The sequence below is a fragment of the Gallus gallus genome, chromosome 1 (assembly GCF_016699485.2).
Source record: "Gallus gallus isolate bGalGal1 chromosome 1, bGalGal1.mat.broiler.GRCg7b, whole genome shotgun sequence".
Taxonomy (NCBI): Eukaryota; Metazoa; Chordata; class Aves; order Galliformes; family Phasianidae; genus Gallus; species Gallus gallus.
This window is the reverse complement of record NC_052532.1, coordinates 42,917,153-42,936,813: the sequence shown is the minus strand read 5'-3', so window position 1 is coordinate 42,936,813 and position 19,661 is coordinate 42,917,153. Positions and strand designations below refer to the sequence as shown.

Genomic DNA, 19,661 nt, shown 5'->3' with positions numbered 1-19,661 from the left:
AGAAGGAAAGGTTGTCCAGCACTACTCAGAACTTCTTTAGCAACAGTATGCAAAAAAGAGTAAATGTGCACTTTGATATGTCATAGATTGCCTTTCCTTAGCATTAAATGAGGAAATTAAATAACAGTTAATCATGCTTCAAAAGGAATTATAGGTTTGATGACATTCTTTTTGAATGAACTTCACTAATAGCTTTATGTGGAAAGTCTTCATTTTTGTACAGATAGAAACTTCTACTGAGAATTTTTCTGGGGAAGAAATTTATTCTCTCGTAAGAATAACTTATATCATACTCAGAAACTATGGATCAAGTCATTGACATGGTTTGCTGTTCAACTGGTGCAGAACAGAACATTTTAAGGAAGCAAAGTTTAATGTAACATTAGAGAAGCAAAAAGCCATTCAATGGCACTTAGTCAAAGCTTTTACCTGGCTGCACCTGTGTGGCTTGAATGAAGAACTGCAAAGCTCTTTCAAAATTCTTGTCATTTTCTAATGCATGTCCCACATTGTTCCATAGCTTTGCATTGTTCTTATTTACCTAAAAACAACAAAATATATATACATTTATTATGTATTGAGTCTCAGTTACACAACACCTGATTTTCTTCTAACTACACAGAATCATAGAATCAGAAAGGTTGGATCATCTAAGATCATCTAGTCCAACATCTCAAGGTTGAAAAAACACACAACAAATAATAAACCAAGCTGCTTCGTGTAAAGAATAACAACACTGTGTACAGAGCAATTGCATTTAACTTGTTGCTCAACATACATTTACCTTAGTTATTAGTGCCTAAAAATGTGCAGAATTTTAAAATTCATTATCGTTGTTATGGAAAAATGAATAGATGGTGGTTCAAATTATCCTATCGTGCCATATGTACGTTAGGAAAAAATAACTATTTTATGGAAAATTTTTGTAGATTTTGTCTTCAAGCATATTGTGCTAGCATCCAGATAAAGAGAATACATTCAACCATTTTAACACATTAAGAAAAAAATATCTTCTGTTTCTTGCATATGAATCACGCTGCTTTTAAAGCATTCCAAAAGGCAACTAATTGATTTAGATACTGTTAACACAGAAATCAAAGTGGCAGAACAAGCATAATTTCTCTTAATTCTTATCATGCACTAACAGTTTTTGTGAACATCAACATAAATTTTCCTTTATCCTTCTCAATTAAGACACAATACCTTTAAAGCTGACATAAACAATGTGTACTCTGATTCCCAATCCCAGTTTCTGTGCAGTGTTTTCAAGGCGTGTGTGAACAGTACCACAGCCAAACAAACCCAAGAAATTTTTCTTAGCATGCTATTAAATAGAAAAAAAGCAACAAAACGAAGAATTGTTAAAAGCACACAAACAATTCTAATTTATACTAAATGAAGTATCTAATATGCTACAAGTCAAATAAACTGAGAAACGAAGAAAATCTAAAATATTATCCCATTCTTTTATTTAATATTCCATACAAGTTTCTTACTAAACATATTACCAATGTTTTCCACACTATAAAACACTTCTTATTAGAGAGGTGTCCTGTAGAGATCACTCAACATTCCACAAGCAAATAAAACTCTAACAAAAAGGAGAACATTTAGTATTATAACAAGTTATTTTTTATTATGAAAACTGCAAATGAGAATCATAGAACAGTCCATGTTGGAAAAGACCTCTAAGATCATCCAGTCCAACTTTCCCCCTACCACCAGTATTTTCCTACTAAATCATGTCCCTTAATACAACATCTAAACATTTCTTGAATTACTAGGAACAGAAATCCCACTCTGACCAGACTGTCCGCTATGATCATCTAGTTTGTTTTTGCTGTTTATTTTCTGAAGTTTAAACATCATTTGGTTTAACCATACCAGATATAACGTAAACTTTAACAGACAGATAAGATGGATCTAACTGTGAAAACACACACTACCTACCCAGCCTTCCTCCAATTAAGAACATCACTTTATTAATAAGCATTAAAAATGTCATTCTCAAGCAGACATACTGTTATTCATCCTTTCCAATTATTTCTTAGTCTTTGCAAAAGCTGTTCATAATCCTGTGTACTTCACAGAGGCTTGATAAAAAACACAAGACTTCCCCTCACATACCAAATGCCATACATATATGCAGGATTATGCTTGGTTGTACTGTTGTTATTTTTTTTTTTAAATAAATTAATACGTACAACAGCAGACTTATGAGAGGTATTCCAACCCTTAAGCAAAGCGATTAGTGAGAAGTGACACATGCATTAACCATATCCCCACCAGGCTCAGAAAAAAGCCTTTTTCCCTAATCATATTTCTGAAGTAAGGAGCCTTTTCCACATCGGAAGACTTTTTAGAGCACTGACTGCCTGTATTTTTGTAGTAAGCCACACTGCTGCCTAATTTTCCTCCCTGCCTGTCCTCTCCTGGATCCTTGTTTTTTGTCACATCACTTCTATTTTTTCTGCATCATAGTGGGATTGTGATAATACTTTCTCCTCACTCCCACAGGGTATCACGGATTTCTCCTTATCCAGTGCTGTCAGCTTTGGCAGTGCCAATTAACACAAGTTATCCTGCAAGGTCTCACATCTAATGACAACAGACAACATAGACTGGGAACTGCCAACTTTCAGTTGTCCAAGCAAGCAGTAGAATGGTACCGGGATAACAAGGTTAAAGTATTCATGTCAGGGAGAAACATTCACAGATCAATGTAGAAGACAGCAGAAAACTCAAGATACACTCAAAATATGCTTTTGAGAAGAATTTCCAAAGAAAAAATTCTTATCTAAAAACATTCGTTAGTTAAATAAACACTGAACAGCTCTGATATTCATTCTTAGAACTTAAATTCTGAACATTTTATCAGTAACTAAGATATTTCCACGTGCTGCAGACTGATATAAGTGCAGTACCTAAACTTTAGTCAGTAACCACCTTTTATTAAAGTATAAATCAAATCTAGTCAAGAATTTTTTTGCTTAATCCTTAAAAATAATTTCAAAAAGAATATCATTTTTCTTTACATAAAAGAGATGAGATAACTAGGCAGTCCATTTTGTAGCAATGTGCAGCTTGCATTCTAAAATGTTTGGTGCCAGAAGTATTTAAAACATGTATTTAAAACATTTTCTTTTAAATTAACCTTGTAATACCCTTGGAAAAGTAACAATGGCTTGCGCTGAGGAGGAATCTCATTATTTAGTATCAAGACTATTTTACTTAAAAGGCAAAGGATCAGCACACTGAGGTGCACTTTCTATGATCCTTAAACTTATCCTGTATTTCTATTAATTTGGCTTATGTAATAAAAGTAAAAATACAAAAAAATCCTGTTTTCTGAAAACTTTTCTTAAAATTTGTCTCACTCTCCAAATCTAACCCTTAACAAATTTTAAACTGACTACTTCCAAATAATTACAAAGATCTCTATTTGGCAACATGGTCTGATCAAGCATGGCGAGTTGCTATCCACAAAACTAAAAGCATGCTAAAAAAAAAGATTAAAGGCCATGAACTCTTGATAAAGTCTGCTTTATCATGCTTTATCTGCATTAATTAATGCATAAGAATTTCACACAAAGCGATATACTTCATATCAAAAGTGCTGATCTTCAGCAAAGATTTTAAGATTTTGACCTAAAATCTAAATCTAAGAACTAGGTTGAATAACTGAATTAGATACATTATCCTTTCATTCTACAAGCTGTACATCACTTTCACTTCACAAGTAAGAATGTAGTCCAGACTGAAAAGATCGTGAAGTTACCTGTTAGAATACTATGGAACTCACATACAGAATAGCAAAAAGTAACTTCCTGTGTACCTTCTTTGTAGCACTAAGCTCAACCACAGATAATTTTTAAATAAGTAACAGTACTTAAGAGGATGAATAACCTGAGATGTCAAGCATCTGACTGCACATCCAACATGCACATGGACAAATTTAATCAAAGGTATCTGCTGATGTGGAAGTGTTTTTCCTAATAATCTGTCTAGCAAATGTCTATCCCTTAACGCAGCACTAAACTCTTCTACAGGGAAAACAGCTCATCTACTGTTCTGAAAGCAATGTTGATGATGATGCATGTGTGCTTATAAATGAAAATATCCTCTGGTCTCCTAAGTTCCTTGTTGTCATCTGTTCACACGACTGCCAAGCTGTCACTACTCCACATTCAATAATAAAAACTTGACACAGTACAAGAGCTGTAACATAAGAACACCACTAAAAGATCTACTGGGAGAGCTAGCAGTCATAAATATGCTTATCCTTTATTAAACAAAGAGAGTTGAATTAAACCAGTTTTGGATAAACCTAACATACCTTTTATTTGATAATTTCTTCCATCCATGTGCTACTAAAATGCAGAATCCCATGCTAGGAACATATAACACTCGTTCTGCTACCACAAATCCAACGGGAAAAAAGAGGTTTGATGCAGGAATGAATGGCAGCACTATTAAGCAGAGTGCCTAGAAAAGAAATGCAAATGAATTACTAAGCAAGATTAGGTAGTGACAGACTCTACTCATAGACAAATTAGGAAGCAATTACAAAAAAAAAAATCCAGAAAATCAGACATACATGGCAGATCTGTTTTGTTCTTTTAAATCTAGTAGATTAGGTGTACTAGATCTGCTTCACATTGAGACCGTTCTGAAAATGGAAACTTAAAACTTGCAAATGACACTCCTCCTTATTTAACAATCTACAAATGCATTTGGTTTTCTATACTACAGAAAAGAGCAGCTGTATGACAAAATACTAGGATGAAATGACCAAGCACAAAACAGGGTTTTAGAATGTTACACATACAAAAACATGGCAGTCCTACAATTTTGAACGTTATTTTCCATAACTATAAAAATTTTATACCAACTTACAAAATGTAAAAAAACACTTATTTTTACAATGAATTCAACTTTCACTTTCTCTTAAAAATATGAATAACAAAAACCAGAATCAATCACTGACTTAACATCCATGTTAAAATACTGCACTACAGGCACCCTGAAATATCTAAAATGACAATGAACTCGTGAACTTCCTTAGTTGTAGCTCTCAGGTTGTGTACAGATAGAAAACCATCTGCTTCAAAGTATGTGGATACAACCTTTCCTTTTAGTTTGGAGTGACTAAGAACTTTACAATCCCTGATATCATCAAAAGGTTTAAGTAGTTATTTCTAAACACAGGGCATCCAAGTTACAAATAACAAAAACAAAAAATCGAAATCCATACAGAAACTGAGTACTTCTTTGAATAAAATGAGAAGAATTTTCTAGAAATTTGTAATTTGCAAACTCATACAAAAGAAAATCAACAAAAAGCACCTTCCAAGCATACTTCAGAAACAAACAAACAAACAACTGCAGTTTTGCATATTTTTAAAATACAAATCATTCACAATGCTGTACACTTTACAATGTATAAGACTTGCACAATTGTTTAAATGAATTAACTCATTTTAAAACACTGATTTGAAGAAGTCATCTCTTAAGATTTTAAGAAGTTAGTTTTTCCATTATTGCTATCTTTTTCTTTTTTTTTTTAATACCGTAAGGACATTGGTCTCTAAGCCCCAAGGTTAACACATGTGCAGCCAAACAGTGAAATCTACTGTTTTCCAGTGGGAAGGATTCCGCAGCTCATACAGAAAGCACCTGTCACATTTAGTGCTTACAATCTAGACACCTAATAAAAAGAATTGTCCCTCAGTAAGAAAGGTTTTTGCATGGTCTGTTCTTTTTAATTTTTCTGATGGCAGTATGTTACACGTTTTGCTGAAATACTCTTTCAGTCCTTTTGTCTCTCCTTAGTATACTGTCCTTCAAATACAATTTTGTAAGTGACAGGCTCAAAACTCCAGTAGATAAAAATGTCTTCATTTACTCTCTTTATCAGTCTTTCAGCAGGTGCAGAGGTTCAGTTGAAAAAAAGGAAAAAGAAAAAAAAAAGAAGTCCCAATAAAGGCAGCTGAAAAACCTAGAAGAGAAAGAAACATTTAGAGTATGTGGAAAGCACAAAGCACATGACAAAACTCTGAAATATGACCATAAACTATGATGAATAAGTGAACTGCCAGAACTGCCAGATTATTGTTCACAAGGAAATATTTCAAAGACTTAGATGTAAGCGCAGAATTAAGTATCAGTGAATTTAGAAGTACTGATGTCTTGGCTGATACATCACTTAGAAATTCTAAAGACTTTCTCTGAGAAGCCTAAGGATACTCTTTCTGCTTCTGACATATGAACAGTAGAAAGCCAGCAAGTTTTTTGGTTGAGTACATTCTAAATGTAAGAGAGGTATGAGGAAGAATAATAAAGCATCTTTATTTGGAACACTTAGCATTTATCAAGAGATAAGCTTTTACTAAAATTGGTAGCTAACAAAGGCATGTGTATACCCAAAATATTTCACATCAAAAATAAAAGCCATGATCACAGTTTGATTCTGCAACCTAGTGAAAAGACACCGTAGTAATTCTAGATCTGTGCTATTTGTAACACTAAACATTTTCAATACTTATACTGCAACTTATTTTAAAAGGTCACTTACTCTGACAGTAAGTTATCTGACTGTTCACAGGGACTGAGCACACAGCAAGTATAAGATACTTTAGTTGCTTAAGAGAATTTTGTTTCTAATGCACGTCCTTCATTAATGTCAAAATAATTGATTATTTCAAGCTGCATAATGACATTAACATGCCAAAGCATGAGTTCTGATTTGTTATACACAATTCCATCCTTTGTTAGTTTAATATTATCAGCTGAAAAGATAAATTAGCTACTGCAAAGAATCAATTTATCTGTTTAGATCTCTCACAGTTCTGTTATTTTGAAAGGCAATTTTAGGACTTACTGCAAAAATAAAAACATGACAAAGTAAAATAGAATGCACCCACTTACCAGAGTTATTCTTCATGGAGATGACTAGTTTTAAACAGATTATGGCTGAAAATGGGGCCTCCAACTTTCACATCTCTTGTTACTTCATCCTGTGAACTGTGGGATGTCCACTGTCACTTGGGGAAGTAGGAGGAGGAATCCATTCTCCTGTCTTGTCTCGCAAGAAGTACAACACCCACATCCATATCCAGCAGATACAGAAATACATACTAAGACATGCTTGAAGTCTCCCTCCTGCCTTGCATTTTGGATCTATCTCCCTTGTATTTTATTTGCAAAGTCAAAATAAACACCTCTATTTTTCCAGGAGGCTTGAAGTTGTACTGTTTTCAGTCTCACACACGAAGGTCACTTGAAAATCCACCTTAGGCTTCAGCATCAGACCTCGGAAAAGCATCGGGTCTCGTGGGGCTAGTGGAAGAGCCAAAACATGCTAGAGACTGCAAAGAAATTCTTTACAAAGCCCTTTATAACTCCATCAGAGTAAGACTCATTAAGAGTTCAAAATAAACAGTGTGAACAGTCACACTTTCAATTGTGATGTGTTGAAAGCACCTTTATGTTAGGAGGCATCCATACAGACAACACACAGAACTTACACCTGTCAGGGCAGTAATTTATTTTGGCTAGCAGAAAGTCAAGCTTGTATTGGAAGAACTGAGAACTGAATGTGGAAAAACGCTTCCTTAAAAAAACCAAACCAAAAACAAACCAAACTAAAACAACCCAAAAAACACCAACCAGTATTCCAACATAGTTATCTGGATAACTGCTATAAACTGTGTAAGTTGATTTCACTAAAAAAGGATTCAATTTCTTCATTGTAAAGATGGTATTACAAACTCTCAAATATGTAAAACAGACAAACCACAGCGAAGAAACTCCATGACAGAATATCCTGTCTACATCAGGATATTAATGGTTAACTATAAGACAGTATGACTTTTGGCTTACAGTGTTGTTCAAAGTTATAAAAACTAATTTTTAATATTTCATGTTACATTCTCAATTCCTGAGAAATTAGCTTTAAGGCATTTAGATATTCTAGGGAAAAATCAACATCACACAGAAGATTAAATACACAACACACACATATATATGAAAGGAAAAGAACTTTTGTCAAACGGTGACTATAGTATTTTAAACCTCACTGTAGTTCACAGGCTTTACTGAAAGATATCAGAAGACCTTTCCTGTAAAAAACACTTGGAATGATAACATTCCTTGAACAAAAACAAACTAACTTACAACAATTTATGCTGAAAACTCCATTAACCCTTACCCTTTCCTCATCTGAACTTTAAAAAAACAGGAAGGAAAATGTAGTGAAATAAAGAGTCTAAGTTCAAGAGTGGTCTTCCCATACTGCTGTCAGTGCACTGGCTAATTTTTTTTTCAGTTTATGTAAATAGGAAAGTTAAACTACTTACTTATATTTAAGTGCTGTAAAACTATAACATTTTGAAAACAAAATTTAGTTATTTAAATATAAATTGTCCAATAGCATTAAACTGCAATTATCTGGGCATGCCATCTTGCACATTTATTACATAAATAAGCTATGTTTTTTACTTCACAAGCTGTTTCCAAAGTCAGAACTACAAGCATCATCAGCTACAGATCATTTTTACCAATTTTTCTAGTGAAACAATTTGACTCACTCCAGTGATGAAACAAACAAAAAAATTATATTAGAATTGTGCTGGTCATAACATGCATTGAAGTTTTTCTGCTGATTAGCAGAGAAATTCTTAGTGTTAAATTGTGCATAAATATTCCCACCCATTTGAAACTTCTGTTGGTTAGTTACATATTAAAAAAAAAAAGCACATTACTACTAAGGCAAGCTTAGATTATGTGTGCAGATCTGTTGCAAGCATAATTGCATCACTGACTTAATAAGGAACATGCTATCAGCTATTCATTCATCTTATGAGGTTTTGCAGTAGCAGCAACCAAAACCTTTACTTCTTAGATGAAATTTTTTTTTTTCATTTGCTCCATTTCCTCCAAAATACATTTTCCTGAGAACCTATTTCAATTCCAAGGTCATATTTAGCAAAAAATAAAAAAATAAAAAAAAAAATGGAAGTGATTTTATAGGTTGAGAAAACTAGTTTTCCTTTAGAAAACAGAAATGACTAAAGAGGAGTGCTTTTATTAATGCTGAAAACTCTAGTTTTCTAGCCGAATTCTGAATATTTCAAAACAGCCATAATACAGTTGGCATATAAATAACAGCCACATTTATTCTTGTTTATTTTCCCACATCTCATCCCTGACACAGTAAACATACTTAATTGCAATTCAAAGAGTTTACTGCTACAACAGTTTTTCTCTTTTCTTACATGTTCATACTAGTCCAAGAGAAGATACATAACGCTGTCACCAAAGATTAGGTAGGTGATCAAACATCCTAAGCCAGTTACTTTCAGGGAGAAGAGGGATAAAAAAAAATATGAATGCATCATTCATACCATCAGTACAGTCTTGGAGGAATCCCCAGGATATCGGAGACTGAAGACAATCAAAGATCCCAGAAAGCAAAAGAATGTAAGGGTGGCAATATTTCTGACATCTAACAAAGACTCCACAAGTGGGATAGTTCCCATTGTCCAGTCACAGCATAATTCTGAGGGGTTGAGAAGAAGCCAAGCATTTACAGGGAGGAGGTAGTTGAAAGTCAGCTGCCTTGCTGGAGATGGACTTACAGCAGCTGGGTTATCAAACCTGAAGAAAAATAAAGGAGAAAAATAAGCTTTTAATGAAAGCAAATAATGATCTTCATTGATTTTAAGACCAGAAGGAAGCAACTCTAGATCACAGCTAGAACTGCCAATTACAGCTATGTCCTTAGGTCACTCCGAAAGTAATGTCTCCTATTTATTTCCATGGAAACTACAAAAGATACAAATAGCACAATAACACTGTTTGACAGAGACAATTCTCAGCCACAAAACACTCTTTTTCAAAATCATCACCACCATCAGCCCATTTGCGTGGATGAACTGATCAAGACATTCTTCATTTTGTGGTGTGACAGTTGTGCATGGCCATCTGGAAGTGGCTTGTCCTTCACACTGTTGTCACCACTGCCTCACTGTGCTCACATCCACTGTCTGATCTCCATAAATATTCAGCAAGTGCCAATTGGTGCCATTTTTTTCTGCATGGAGGAATTCAACGACACCTTTGCATCTATGCACTTCAATGTCAGATGCCATTCTGTCACGCTGCCCCCCTGCTGCCATCTGTCACATGGCAACAAAACTTAGCAAAATATTAGCAGGAAGGTTCAATGTCTACTGCCATACTAACAACATCTGCCTCTGATACTGTGAGCCAACATAATAAAGCGGAAGGTATTAGTTTCAGAGCAGCCTTTGTACAACAGCCTAATCTTCCTGCATTTGTAAGGTGTGTTCCCTGGGAACTCATGCATGAAGTTGCATCTTAGTGCTGCAGGACAGAGCCTCCTCTTAAACACTTTAAGAATTGGGAATGTTTAGGATACAACCATCCTGTTTCAACAAACTGAACGATTGCTTAAGGAAACAAAACAATTGTTTGTTGATTGATTGTTTCAACAGTCATTTACAGCCCTCTTCCTGAGAGTTGTTCCATTAATCATTTTAAAAGTTTTTGAAAGTTCTCTCAAGGAAAAACATTACACTTCTATATTATTTCACATTTTCACAGTACAGTTTTTCCATTCTACCAGTGTTCATATACATTTATCCTAGATTCTATAACTGAAGTTACACAGGTTTTCTCCATAGTTCACATCTAAAACAAAACAATTATTCATACGCAGACAAGAAAATACTTGTTAAAAGTTCTGAAGTACTCAGCCAAGGTTCAGATACAAAGTCAAAAAAGAAAAAAAATCCATAATGAAACTTAATTTCTATACCATTGGAGCTAACTGGCAACCAAAAGATTTTTTGAAAATAACATTTTTTTAGACAATTTTTATTCAGATATCATTAAGTTACATCTTATGCATCAGTACCTGTAAACAAGACACTTTCCATTACCTTGTAAACACTGGAAGTTGAGACTGGATAACCTGGACCCTGACGACAACAAGAAGCAGTGTACTAAACATTAGGACTATGAGCTTTAACAGTGTTTGGAGCATGGAGAAAGGAACACTGCCCTTCCCTCGAAGAATCTGAACAGCTGTATCCCACAGAACTGGCAAGGTATACTGCAAAGAAAAAGGTGTTTTTAATCAGTGTATTCTTTAACTTAGCTAAATATAAAGTACTTCATCTTTTTTGACTTGTTCTTCTGTAAAAGCATGCTCCAAATACTTAATTCATGTTTGTACATGTTTCACATGCCCCCCTCCCTAAGTCCACCATTCTAATAAAAACAATAAAAAGAAAAATAATAAAAAAATAAGATATTATTGCAAACACTATCATAGCAGAACTCACACTCCCTTAGTACCGTATTCTGTACTGACAGATGAAAAAATGCATACCATCTTCAAGTAGAGAATTCCTTTAACAAAGTATGACCATGAAATAAATTTTGCAATTTTTTTTTTAATTATTAGCCCCTTTGAACATTTGTCCCATGAACAAAATATCCACGTATAGTAGAAATACTTTATTTCTGATTAGCCATGGCTTTCAATTTTACCCCTCTACTGCAGTAACCTACCTGACCCTGACACTCGAGTGTTACAATCTTGCACATTATGTAACCTGATTTCTTCCCAGCGCACCAACTTCTTTGCCTGTGCCTTCATGTCTTGAGCTAGGGACGATTTACTGCTTCACGTATACAGGCTAACTGCAGTACAGACATTGATAGCCTCATGCTCTCAGCAGAAGTCCTTGTTTACATTTTATCTGTTCTACTAACTGACTTGCACAAACTTGTTAATTTTTTTTTTTAAATTAGATTTAGATAAAAAAGTTACTGTGAAAAGTAGAGGCTTAAAAAGTATGGACACATACAACTCATTCCTTTAGAAATCCAGTTTGAAAATGACATGCCTATTCACTAGACATATAAAGCCAAACAGTTGCAAACACAGATTTCTTTAAGCACAAACGTGTCATTTTAGCCTTCAGCAGGCCAAGGTAGACAACCTTTCAACTCTTACAAAATAACAATTCATAATTTAAATAATTAAGAAATAGTACATTTAAAATATTTTCTTAGACCATTTATATATATATTTAACTGCTTATGATTTGAGTATTAAAAAGCCAGTAATTCTTTCACTAAAGGAAAAACATGTTTCTCTAAAGAAAAGTTCACGTGTGGACTTAGCGATGCTCAGCATTGAAGCCTTTTAGATTAGAAACTGAAGTCATTCTTAAAGCAACAAATTTCATTAAAGTAATGCTGACTCAAATAAGACTACTCCAGAACTTCTGGTTATTCATAAGAAATTCATGAAGTGCATCTTTAGAATGTATGTGCTCTACTTTAAATCCCTTAGTTAAAGAATTTAAAAAAACAAATCTCCATCTTTATGCACCTCAATACGTTAATCAAGACTGTTACATACTAGTCTTTGCAAACCTTAATCAACTAAAACATGAAGTTTTCATAAAGACGTGATTCCTTCCTTAAGTAATTTGGTAATATATATATTTGCCATGTAAAAGACAACTTAGAAGGCATATGAATCCCTCTCCTTGAGGAATGTACTTTAAACATCAATTAAGTCAAAAAGAACATCTGAAAATTTTAATGGAAGTATAGAATTAGCTTGAGCTGACAAAATCAGTAATGAAATATTATACTTCTAAGTGTTTAATATCTTTTTACAGAATTTTTGAGAACAATTTGAATTTCAACTGCATCTTACCCCTTGAGCAATAAATACTTCATAGACACAGCATATCCCCACCACTGTAATTCCTTGTTCTTTACACAGTGTTGCAACAGCTACCAGAAACACAGTCAATGCAATGGGAGTCCACACTGCAAATCAAGAAGACACTTCTGAAAATGTTTCACATTCCAACACAAAAACTTAGTAAGTCAACCTGAAAGATGAAGACCAATTCTTTATGTTTGAACATGCTCTATAAATTTACTCAACGCGTCACTGTTATTAAAGGCAACATTCCCAGTCTTACTCTACAGAAAATTATTTACAAGTTACCGGTTTTAAAACTGTCTCCCTTAAACCGAAAGAACTAATTAAAAGGCAAACATTGGATCTTTTGATAAGAAAGAAAAAAACGATCTTTCCTAATTCACCAGGATAACTTTTCAAATGCTTGTTTTAAAGGCAGTCATAAATTTTCACAGGGTCAAACTGACTTTGGAAAAGAGATAAGCCTCCTACATCTCTACTGAAACTCTGCAGCTTACTTGTGACCAACTGAGGCATCTCAGAATACTTCCACCTGCATTCAGTGGAGTTTGTACAAGAATCTCTCCACCATTAGAGAATTCAAGGTTTAACAAAACATTTTAAAAACCGCTTTAGTCTTGAAGAAAATAAAAAGCAATTTGTGACTGAAAGTACTGCTACAGGGACATTATGGGCCTGATGATTTTTGGGACATTCTTTGATATTTGCTGAATAACCCGCATATCTACATTGCCATTTTAAGAGCTCTTTATCACTAATACAGAAACACAAAGTTACACATATTTGAAAGTCATTTACCTATGGTATTATCTGGTCCTTTAGATTTAGTGTATGATAAAAATGCAGCTAGAAAAAAGATAGATGATAAAAGCTCTGCTCTGCCCACAACTCCAGTTACCTAAAAGAGAAAGAAAAAAAAAACAAAGAAGTTCTCGTTGGCTTCTAGCATTAGACTAGTGCATGCCAATATGTTGTTGGGATATGAATAAACACAATCTGTAAACTAGCAAAAAAGTCTAATAAGAGCAAGACTCCTTTCAGTTCAATCACTGCTGAAAACAAACACACTATAATAAAGGTGTCCGTCAGACACCCAATGTGCTTGTAAGTACCACCATAAATGAGATAACTGAGAAATACTATATTGTCTTATGTTCATTAATACCAGCCACAAACAGCATTTGAGGCAGAATTTGAGTAGAACAATGACTTTATTTGTAGTAATACTTCAAATAAACTGGCTTTCATCAATAAAAATGTCAAGAAAGACCTTGTCATGTTCACTTACACAGACACCCTGCAGAGGCATATAGAATCTACTATTGCTATTTTTATCCATACCTTTTTAAACTGAGTGAATGGAGCTGAATGTGAAACAAGCACTTGCCTAACTGGTGCTATGGCAGCTCTAACCTGAGCAGTCAAAAGTTATCTATACACTGAGGGCAAACTGAGCAGCGAAGTTAAAGAATGGCTCAGGCTTTACTACAGGTTTGACAATTTTCTGAATGATAATTTTGCTGGCAATATTAACATTACAGGTACTGCCCTCACTCAGTTGTTGGACACAGAGAAAAGGATTCTATGAAAATGTGGAGAAGCACTATACTGGTATCTACTGCAGTAGCCACTGTTCTAACTACAGTATCATCTAGGACTGCCTGTCATGTGTCTGATTACACTTGGGTTCTTTTTGAGCAAAACAGTTGGAAGCAGCATACTATACCAAGGTAGACAGTCAAATTCGGCTACAAAAACCTCATAGCTCACCATGTAATTATGATGATGCTCAAACGTGACTCTCAGCCATCCAGATTGTGCTAGAAACTTTTATAGCTAGGTACATTCCTGGTCAAGCATGATTGATCCAGCACAGCATTAAAGAGAATGTAATTCAATATCCAAGGTCATGGTGTTAAAAAAAACCAAACATTCAAAACTGAATTTGAAATCATTCTCTGTTGCTTCTGTTGGCAGTACGGTTCACCAAGTTTAAATTTAACAAAGAACTCACTGAAACATTCAGTCACAAAGAATATTTCAAAACTGATACGGCATTAGTAATTGTGTTAACATTTAGGGTAGTACAAAGGTAATTGTTTCAAAACTGTCTGGTCTCAGATGTTTCAAAGACTCCTGGTCTGCACCACAAAATTGTCCAGAATTAAGTAGAATTTAGATCTGTTGAAGAAGATCATAGGTAAAGCAAGTGTGCTGGTGTGCCTCCACAATCCTGAGCCAACAAAAGAGAGACTATTTCTGGATACAAAGGTGACTTATAAAGAGAAGACTCCAGCATTTACAAGGTTACTTGACATCCCTTGAGCTCAATGGGTAGTCAGAATGCTTCTGGCCTGAACGGTAGCAAGCTAGGTAGAATGTCTTAACTGGAACTCCAGAGACAAGTACAAGTGAGACGGATGACATTTTTCAACCATTTCTCCACAGAAAATGACATATTACCTTCTCAACAGCCCATTTTCTCTCAGAAGTCAAGCAGATTTTTTTCCCCTCTATTTATGCTGTTCTATTAGACTTTCCAAGACAAATCCCTTTGTCAACAGACAGGTAAAGGTTTAATATTTGCATGTATTATATCTCCTATTTCAAACTCTTTTGTAAAATAACGAGACTAAATTGAAGGAATTCATTTCAGATACATTTCAAATATCAAAAGAAACAGGAAGTACCGTGAAATGATATGAAAACTACGAATGCAAGCCTTCTAGAGTTCTTATTAAAGTCTGAATAAGTCACTTGATATCCAAGTCCAAGATTCTAAAATACAGTCAGTTATTACTTCATTTCTTTACGCACATGCACAAACTACAACTTTCAAATACAAGAATCTTTTCTTAGTTGCACATTACATGGCATTCTCCATGCAAACACTATAAAGAATAAAATATACTATGTCTCAAAATCAGAAGGCTTAAATTTAAATGTGGGGAGGAAGAAATTATTTTTCTGTTGAGTACCTACATACAACAGCAGTGGAATCTCAAGAATATATAAAGGTTTTAAGTATAGCACGAAATTCTAGTAATTGTGTGATCTTAAAGTGCCCTCATGTGGCTAATATCAAATACTGCACACATTACTACATTATTTTGCTTCAACTGCACTTTATAGCTTTGTAATACAATGCCTTTCAGAACAAGCTTTCGTGGTTTCACAGGCTTTATGCAACTCTTTGGTAATTCTATTGCAAGGTATTAAAAGCAGTTAACTGTGTTACCCTTATCTCATAAAGAATCTGACAGTTCAAGCAAGATAGACTGTAATGGATTCATAGAATCATAAAATGAAAGAAGTTTAAAATTTATTACTTGAACACTAATCAGTAATCTAAGTCACTAGCAACTTGCTAATGCTCCTATAAAGATGCCATCACATTTACTATAAACAGAGCCAAACTTAGAAACTTAAAGCATGTCTTTTTCAAAGAAACAGAAAAGCAAGCAGAACTAATTATCTAACCCTTGCTTTCCCCAAGATTTTTTTTTTTTTTTTTCGAAACTAACTTTCGTAATTTTAAACATGACGCTATTTTCTTACAGAAAGGACAGAACAGTAGCTCGGATAGCAGCCAATTATAAACACGATGAACTTATTTCCTGTAAAGATTTGCTCAAAATACATAGATATAGTCTTCTGAATTTCTACGCAGAGAGATTCCTGACTTAACAAGAAACAAAGATTAGAATTCTGGGAGAACACATCCAATAATAGGAACCTGTGTTCGAAAATGGCAAGCTGTGTCCAACAGGGCCAAGATCTCCATGTTACTTCTATGCTGTAAGAGTTACAGGATTATTATCTTTATGAGATATTCACTCCTCACCAAGAAGGAAAGCCACAAAGGACAAGTTTTCTTCCCTGTGCTCTAGAGAAATTCATTCAAGAAGCATGGGCTGTCCAACCTGGAACCCAAAATGGTATTTGCACCATTGAATGCTGATGGGCACGGTGGTGATGGGTGAACAGTTGGACTTGATGATCTTGGAGGTCTTTTCCGACCTTAATGATTCTATGCTTCTAATATTTTCCATTTTCTGAAAATTATGTAACAGTATAAGAGAAAAAGTAGTTTTTGAATAGGCTTTGCAACGAAAGTGAAGTGAAATCTAGGTAAATCAACCTACATGATATGGAAGGAACAGCAGAAAATTCTACATATCTGCTTTATCACAGTTTTTCCTGGAAACTCAATGAATCACATGATAATTTACTTCAAAATACTGCTAGAAGACTGGTTAAACATCGAATAGCACATAATCAGGCAGTTTGTATAAATACTGCTTTCCACTCCTATAGAATCAATGCAAAGGTAAGTAAGAGAGGCGTATGTATTTCTTCATTCTGATGTTGGTTCAAACGAAGATACTAAGTTAAATGTAGTATAGCAGTAACAACACTAGCAAGAGTCTTACTAGCAGGATATACCAGCATAAAAAAAAAAATAGAACAGGTTCTGTGATTAGCTATAAGTAACGGCTCAGCAAATGAATTGAATTCATGAAAATTAATTGAGAGGTACTGATAGTACTTGTAAAACTCTAGATGAAACATCACAAAACACAAATATGCGAGCTAAAGCAGTCATCATCATAAAAGTGAAATGCTCACAGAATAGACTCAGGTTATTTAATGGCTATATGTTTCTTTACTTATTTCTCAGTAGCTGCATGGAATGTCAAGCAACTCAGAGCATTAAAGTTGGTCACCCTCCATCACAATTCATAAATAGCTGAGTAAACAGTACATACAAAGAAAAAAAAAAATCACACACCTTTTGGATTTACCACATATAACCATTTACACAAAACATGACATCTAAGCTTAAAAAATGCAGTTTGAACAAATCAAGCACATAACAGGTTTACCTACCGCTTCAGTATGTATTGGGTGCACTGCAAAGAGCAGGGATGCAACTATGCTGCTCTGGTTGTCCAAGAAAAGCTTACAGACCTTGAGGAAGACTACACAAACCACCCCGTGAAAGATGAGATTTAGGAAGTGGTAAGAAACTGCATTTAACTCGCTGAACAAGTAGTTCAAACGAAATGTGAGAACTGTGAGGGGTCGGTAAGATTTATGACTCCGCTCCTGAAATGAAACAAAAAAAATCAGTCACCACCATTTTATAACGATGTATATGTATATATAAATGTATAACAGTACATTTATTCCAAAATATCTTTTTAAAAATCTGTGCCTTCAAGATTTCCCCCCACTATTCAGACATCTACCTTAAAAATAAAGACATGAAAATTAGTAATACTAACAATATGTAGTGAATGAAATGACAAGTAAATTCTCTCTTTTACTGAACAAAAGGAAAAAATACAAGCAACATCTACTTCTAATCTGACAGTGTAAAATATAAACATCATCAAATTCCATCTAACTGTTTTATTAAAACCACATTAGGGAAAAATTGTCTGTATTTTTTTTCCCCCCATTTCCTCAAAGAGTTCCATAGACAGTTTACCTCAGACATTGGAGTCCCCCAGAAGTCATTCTGAAACAGATTTTTTAATGGAGTAGAAGGGTGCAAATCTTTGTTGTCCAAGATTGCTGAAACATCATCAAAAACAAAGCCACAAAAGAGACTGTTCCAGTAGCAGGCTGCCACCACACCAACTATTAGAGCCACTTCCTTCAGGCTTATTTCAGCCATCTTCTCTAAGAGCTTTCATAGACAAAAGCTGCAATATATAGACAGATAAATGGGTAATTTCACTGAATAAATACTATACTTGATAAATAAAAATCAAATTAATACTTTCAATATTTTTAAGTTAATGAAGTTATATACCTAAAAATCACTGACAGATCTTTTTTTCTCAAGTTTTATTCATTTTACATAACTCAGTGTTTAAAATAAATATTTTCATGAAAGAGTCTTACCACCTAAAAAGCTCTCACACAAACTGGATATTTGTATTTCACATTGATACTACTGCATTTCACGTTGTACTAATAAGACCTAAAACTGCAGATGACTTGTGATGTAATTTGTAGCAGAAAGCTGTGCAATTGAAGCGAATGTTGCAAACTGGAGAACTGAAAATTAGGTGCTCTAGAACCCTGAGTAAATTAATATGCTGATGCTCACATTATCAAAAGGGCAGACAATGTATTAATGATTTGCATTTTTTAGTTTAAAAGGTGTTTCTAACAAAACATTTCAAATGCAATTAAAAAAACATATTGCAAACATTCTGAAGAACAGGAAACTTGTAGAGTGTAATAAATAAAGGCATTCAAGAAGTGGTACAGGGGAACAGTAATAATAATAAAACAGTAATAATAGTAAATTATTATTAATTTACATTAACAATGTATTAATTATTAGGGTAACAGTAATAATAAGTTAAACTTACCATTGAAGATCTCACTTAGCTCTTTTGCATATTCTGTAGAAGCTCATGAAAAAGTCATTTTTTCCTCAACTGTGCCAACTTCTCTGATTTCAATGAATGTTCATGAGTGTTCTGTCTTAAAGAAAAATAGCATATGAAAAAAAACATTAGAAATTAATCTTATATTACCTCATCTTGCATAAACTTCCTAATCCCTTGAAATTATTAAATAGCAATATTATGACTATTCCATACATAATACATAGGTGGCCAGGTCAAAAGTTGAACTTGTTTTTTATCAGGTTGTTTGAAAACAATAGTCTTGGGCGTAGGACCACAAAATGATAGATCTCTATTCTTGATTAAGTCAGAAGAGGGGATCAGCAAAAATTGCTATCGTGGACTTCCAGAGGGCAGACGCTGGGAGGGAGAATCCCTAAGGAGACAGTCCTGTAGGGCAAAGGGCTACAGGAAGGTTGGACATTCCTCAAGAAGGAAATCTTAAAGGTGCAGGAGCA

At 34.3% G+C, this 19,661-nt stretch overlaps 1 protein-coding gene across 11 annotated transcripts in view; it reads right to left on the bottom strand.

The window, feature by feature from the left end:
- The window catches only part of TMTC3 (transmembrane and tetratricopeptide repeat containing 3), a 58,895-nt gene that overhangs the window by 29,178 nt on the left and 10,056 nt on the right, over positions 1-19,661 (bottom strand). For 6 of the 11 annotated variants that reach the window (XM_040671299.2, XM_040671290.2, XM_046943934.1 and 3 more), the window contains 10 exons: positions 19,165-19,279; positions 18,270-18,486; positions 17,666-17,884; positions 13,574-13,673; positions 12,761-12,876; positions 10,965-11,137; positions 9,405-9,657; positions 4,337-4,485; positions 1,204-1,324; positions 430-541 (listed from right to left, as the gene is read on the bottom strand). In XM_040671299.2, coding sequence (XP_040527233.1) covers positions 430-541; positions 1,204-1,324; positions 4,337-4,485; positions 9,405-9,657; positions 10,965-11,137; positions 12,761-12,876; positions 13,574-13,673; positions 17,666-17,884; positions 18,270-18,458 — 1,432 coding nt within the window. In that variant the 5' untranslated portion in view covers positions 18,459-18,486; positions 19,165-19,279. The remainder of the gene's footprint in view (positions 1-429; positions 542-1,203; positions 1,325-4,336; positions 4,486-9,404; positions 9,658-10,964; positions 11,138-12,760; positions 12,877-13,573; positions 13,674-17,665; positions 17,885-18,269; positions 18,487-19,164; positions 19,280-19,661) is intronic. The other 5 variants (XM_046943940.1, XM_046943936.1, XM_046943935.1 and 2 more) reach the window with 1 other exon arrangement.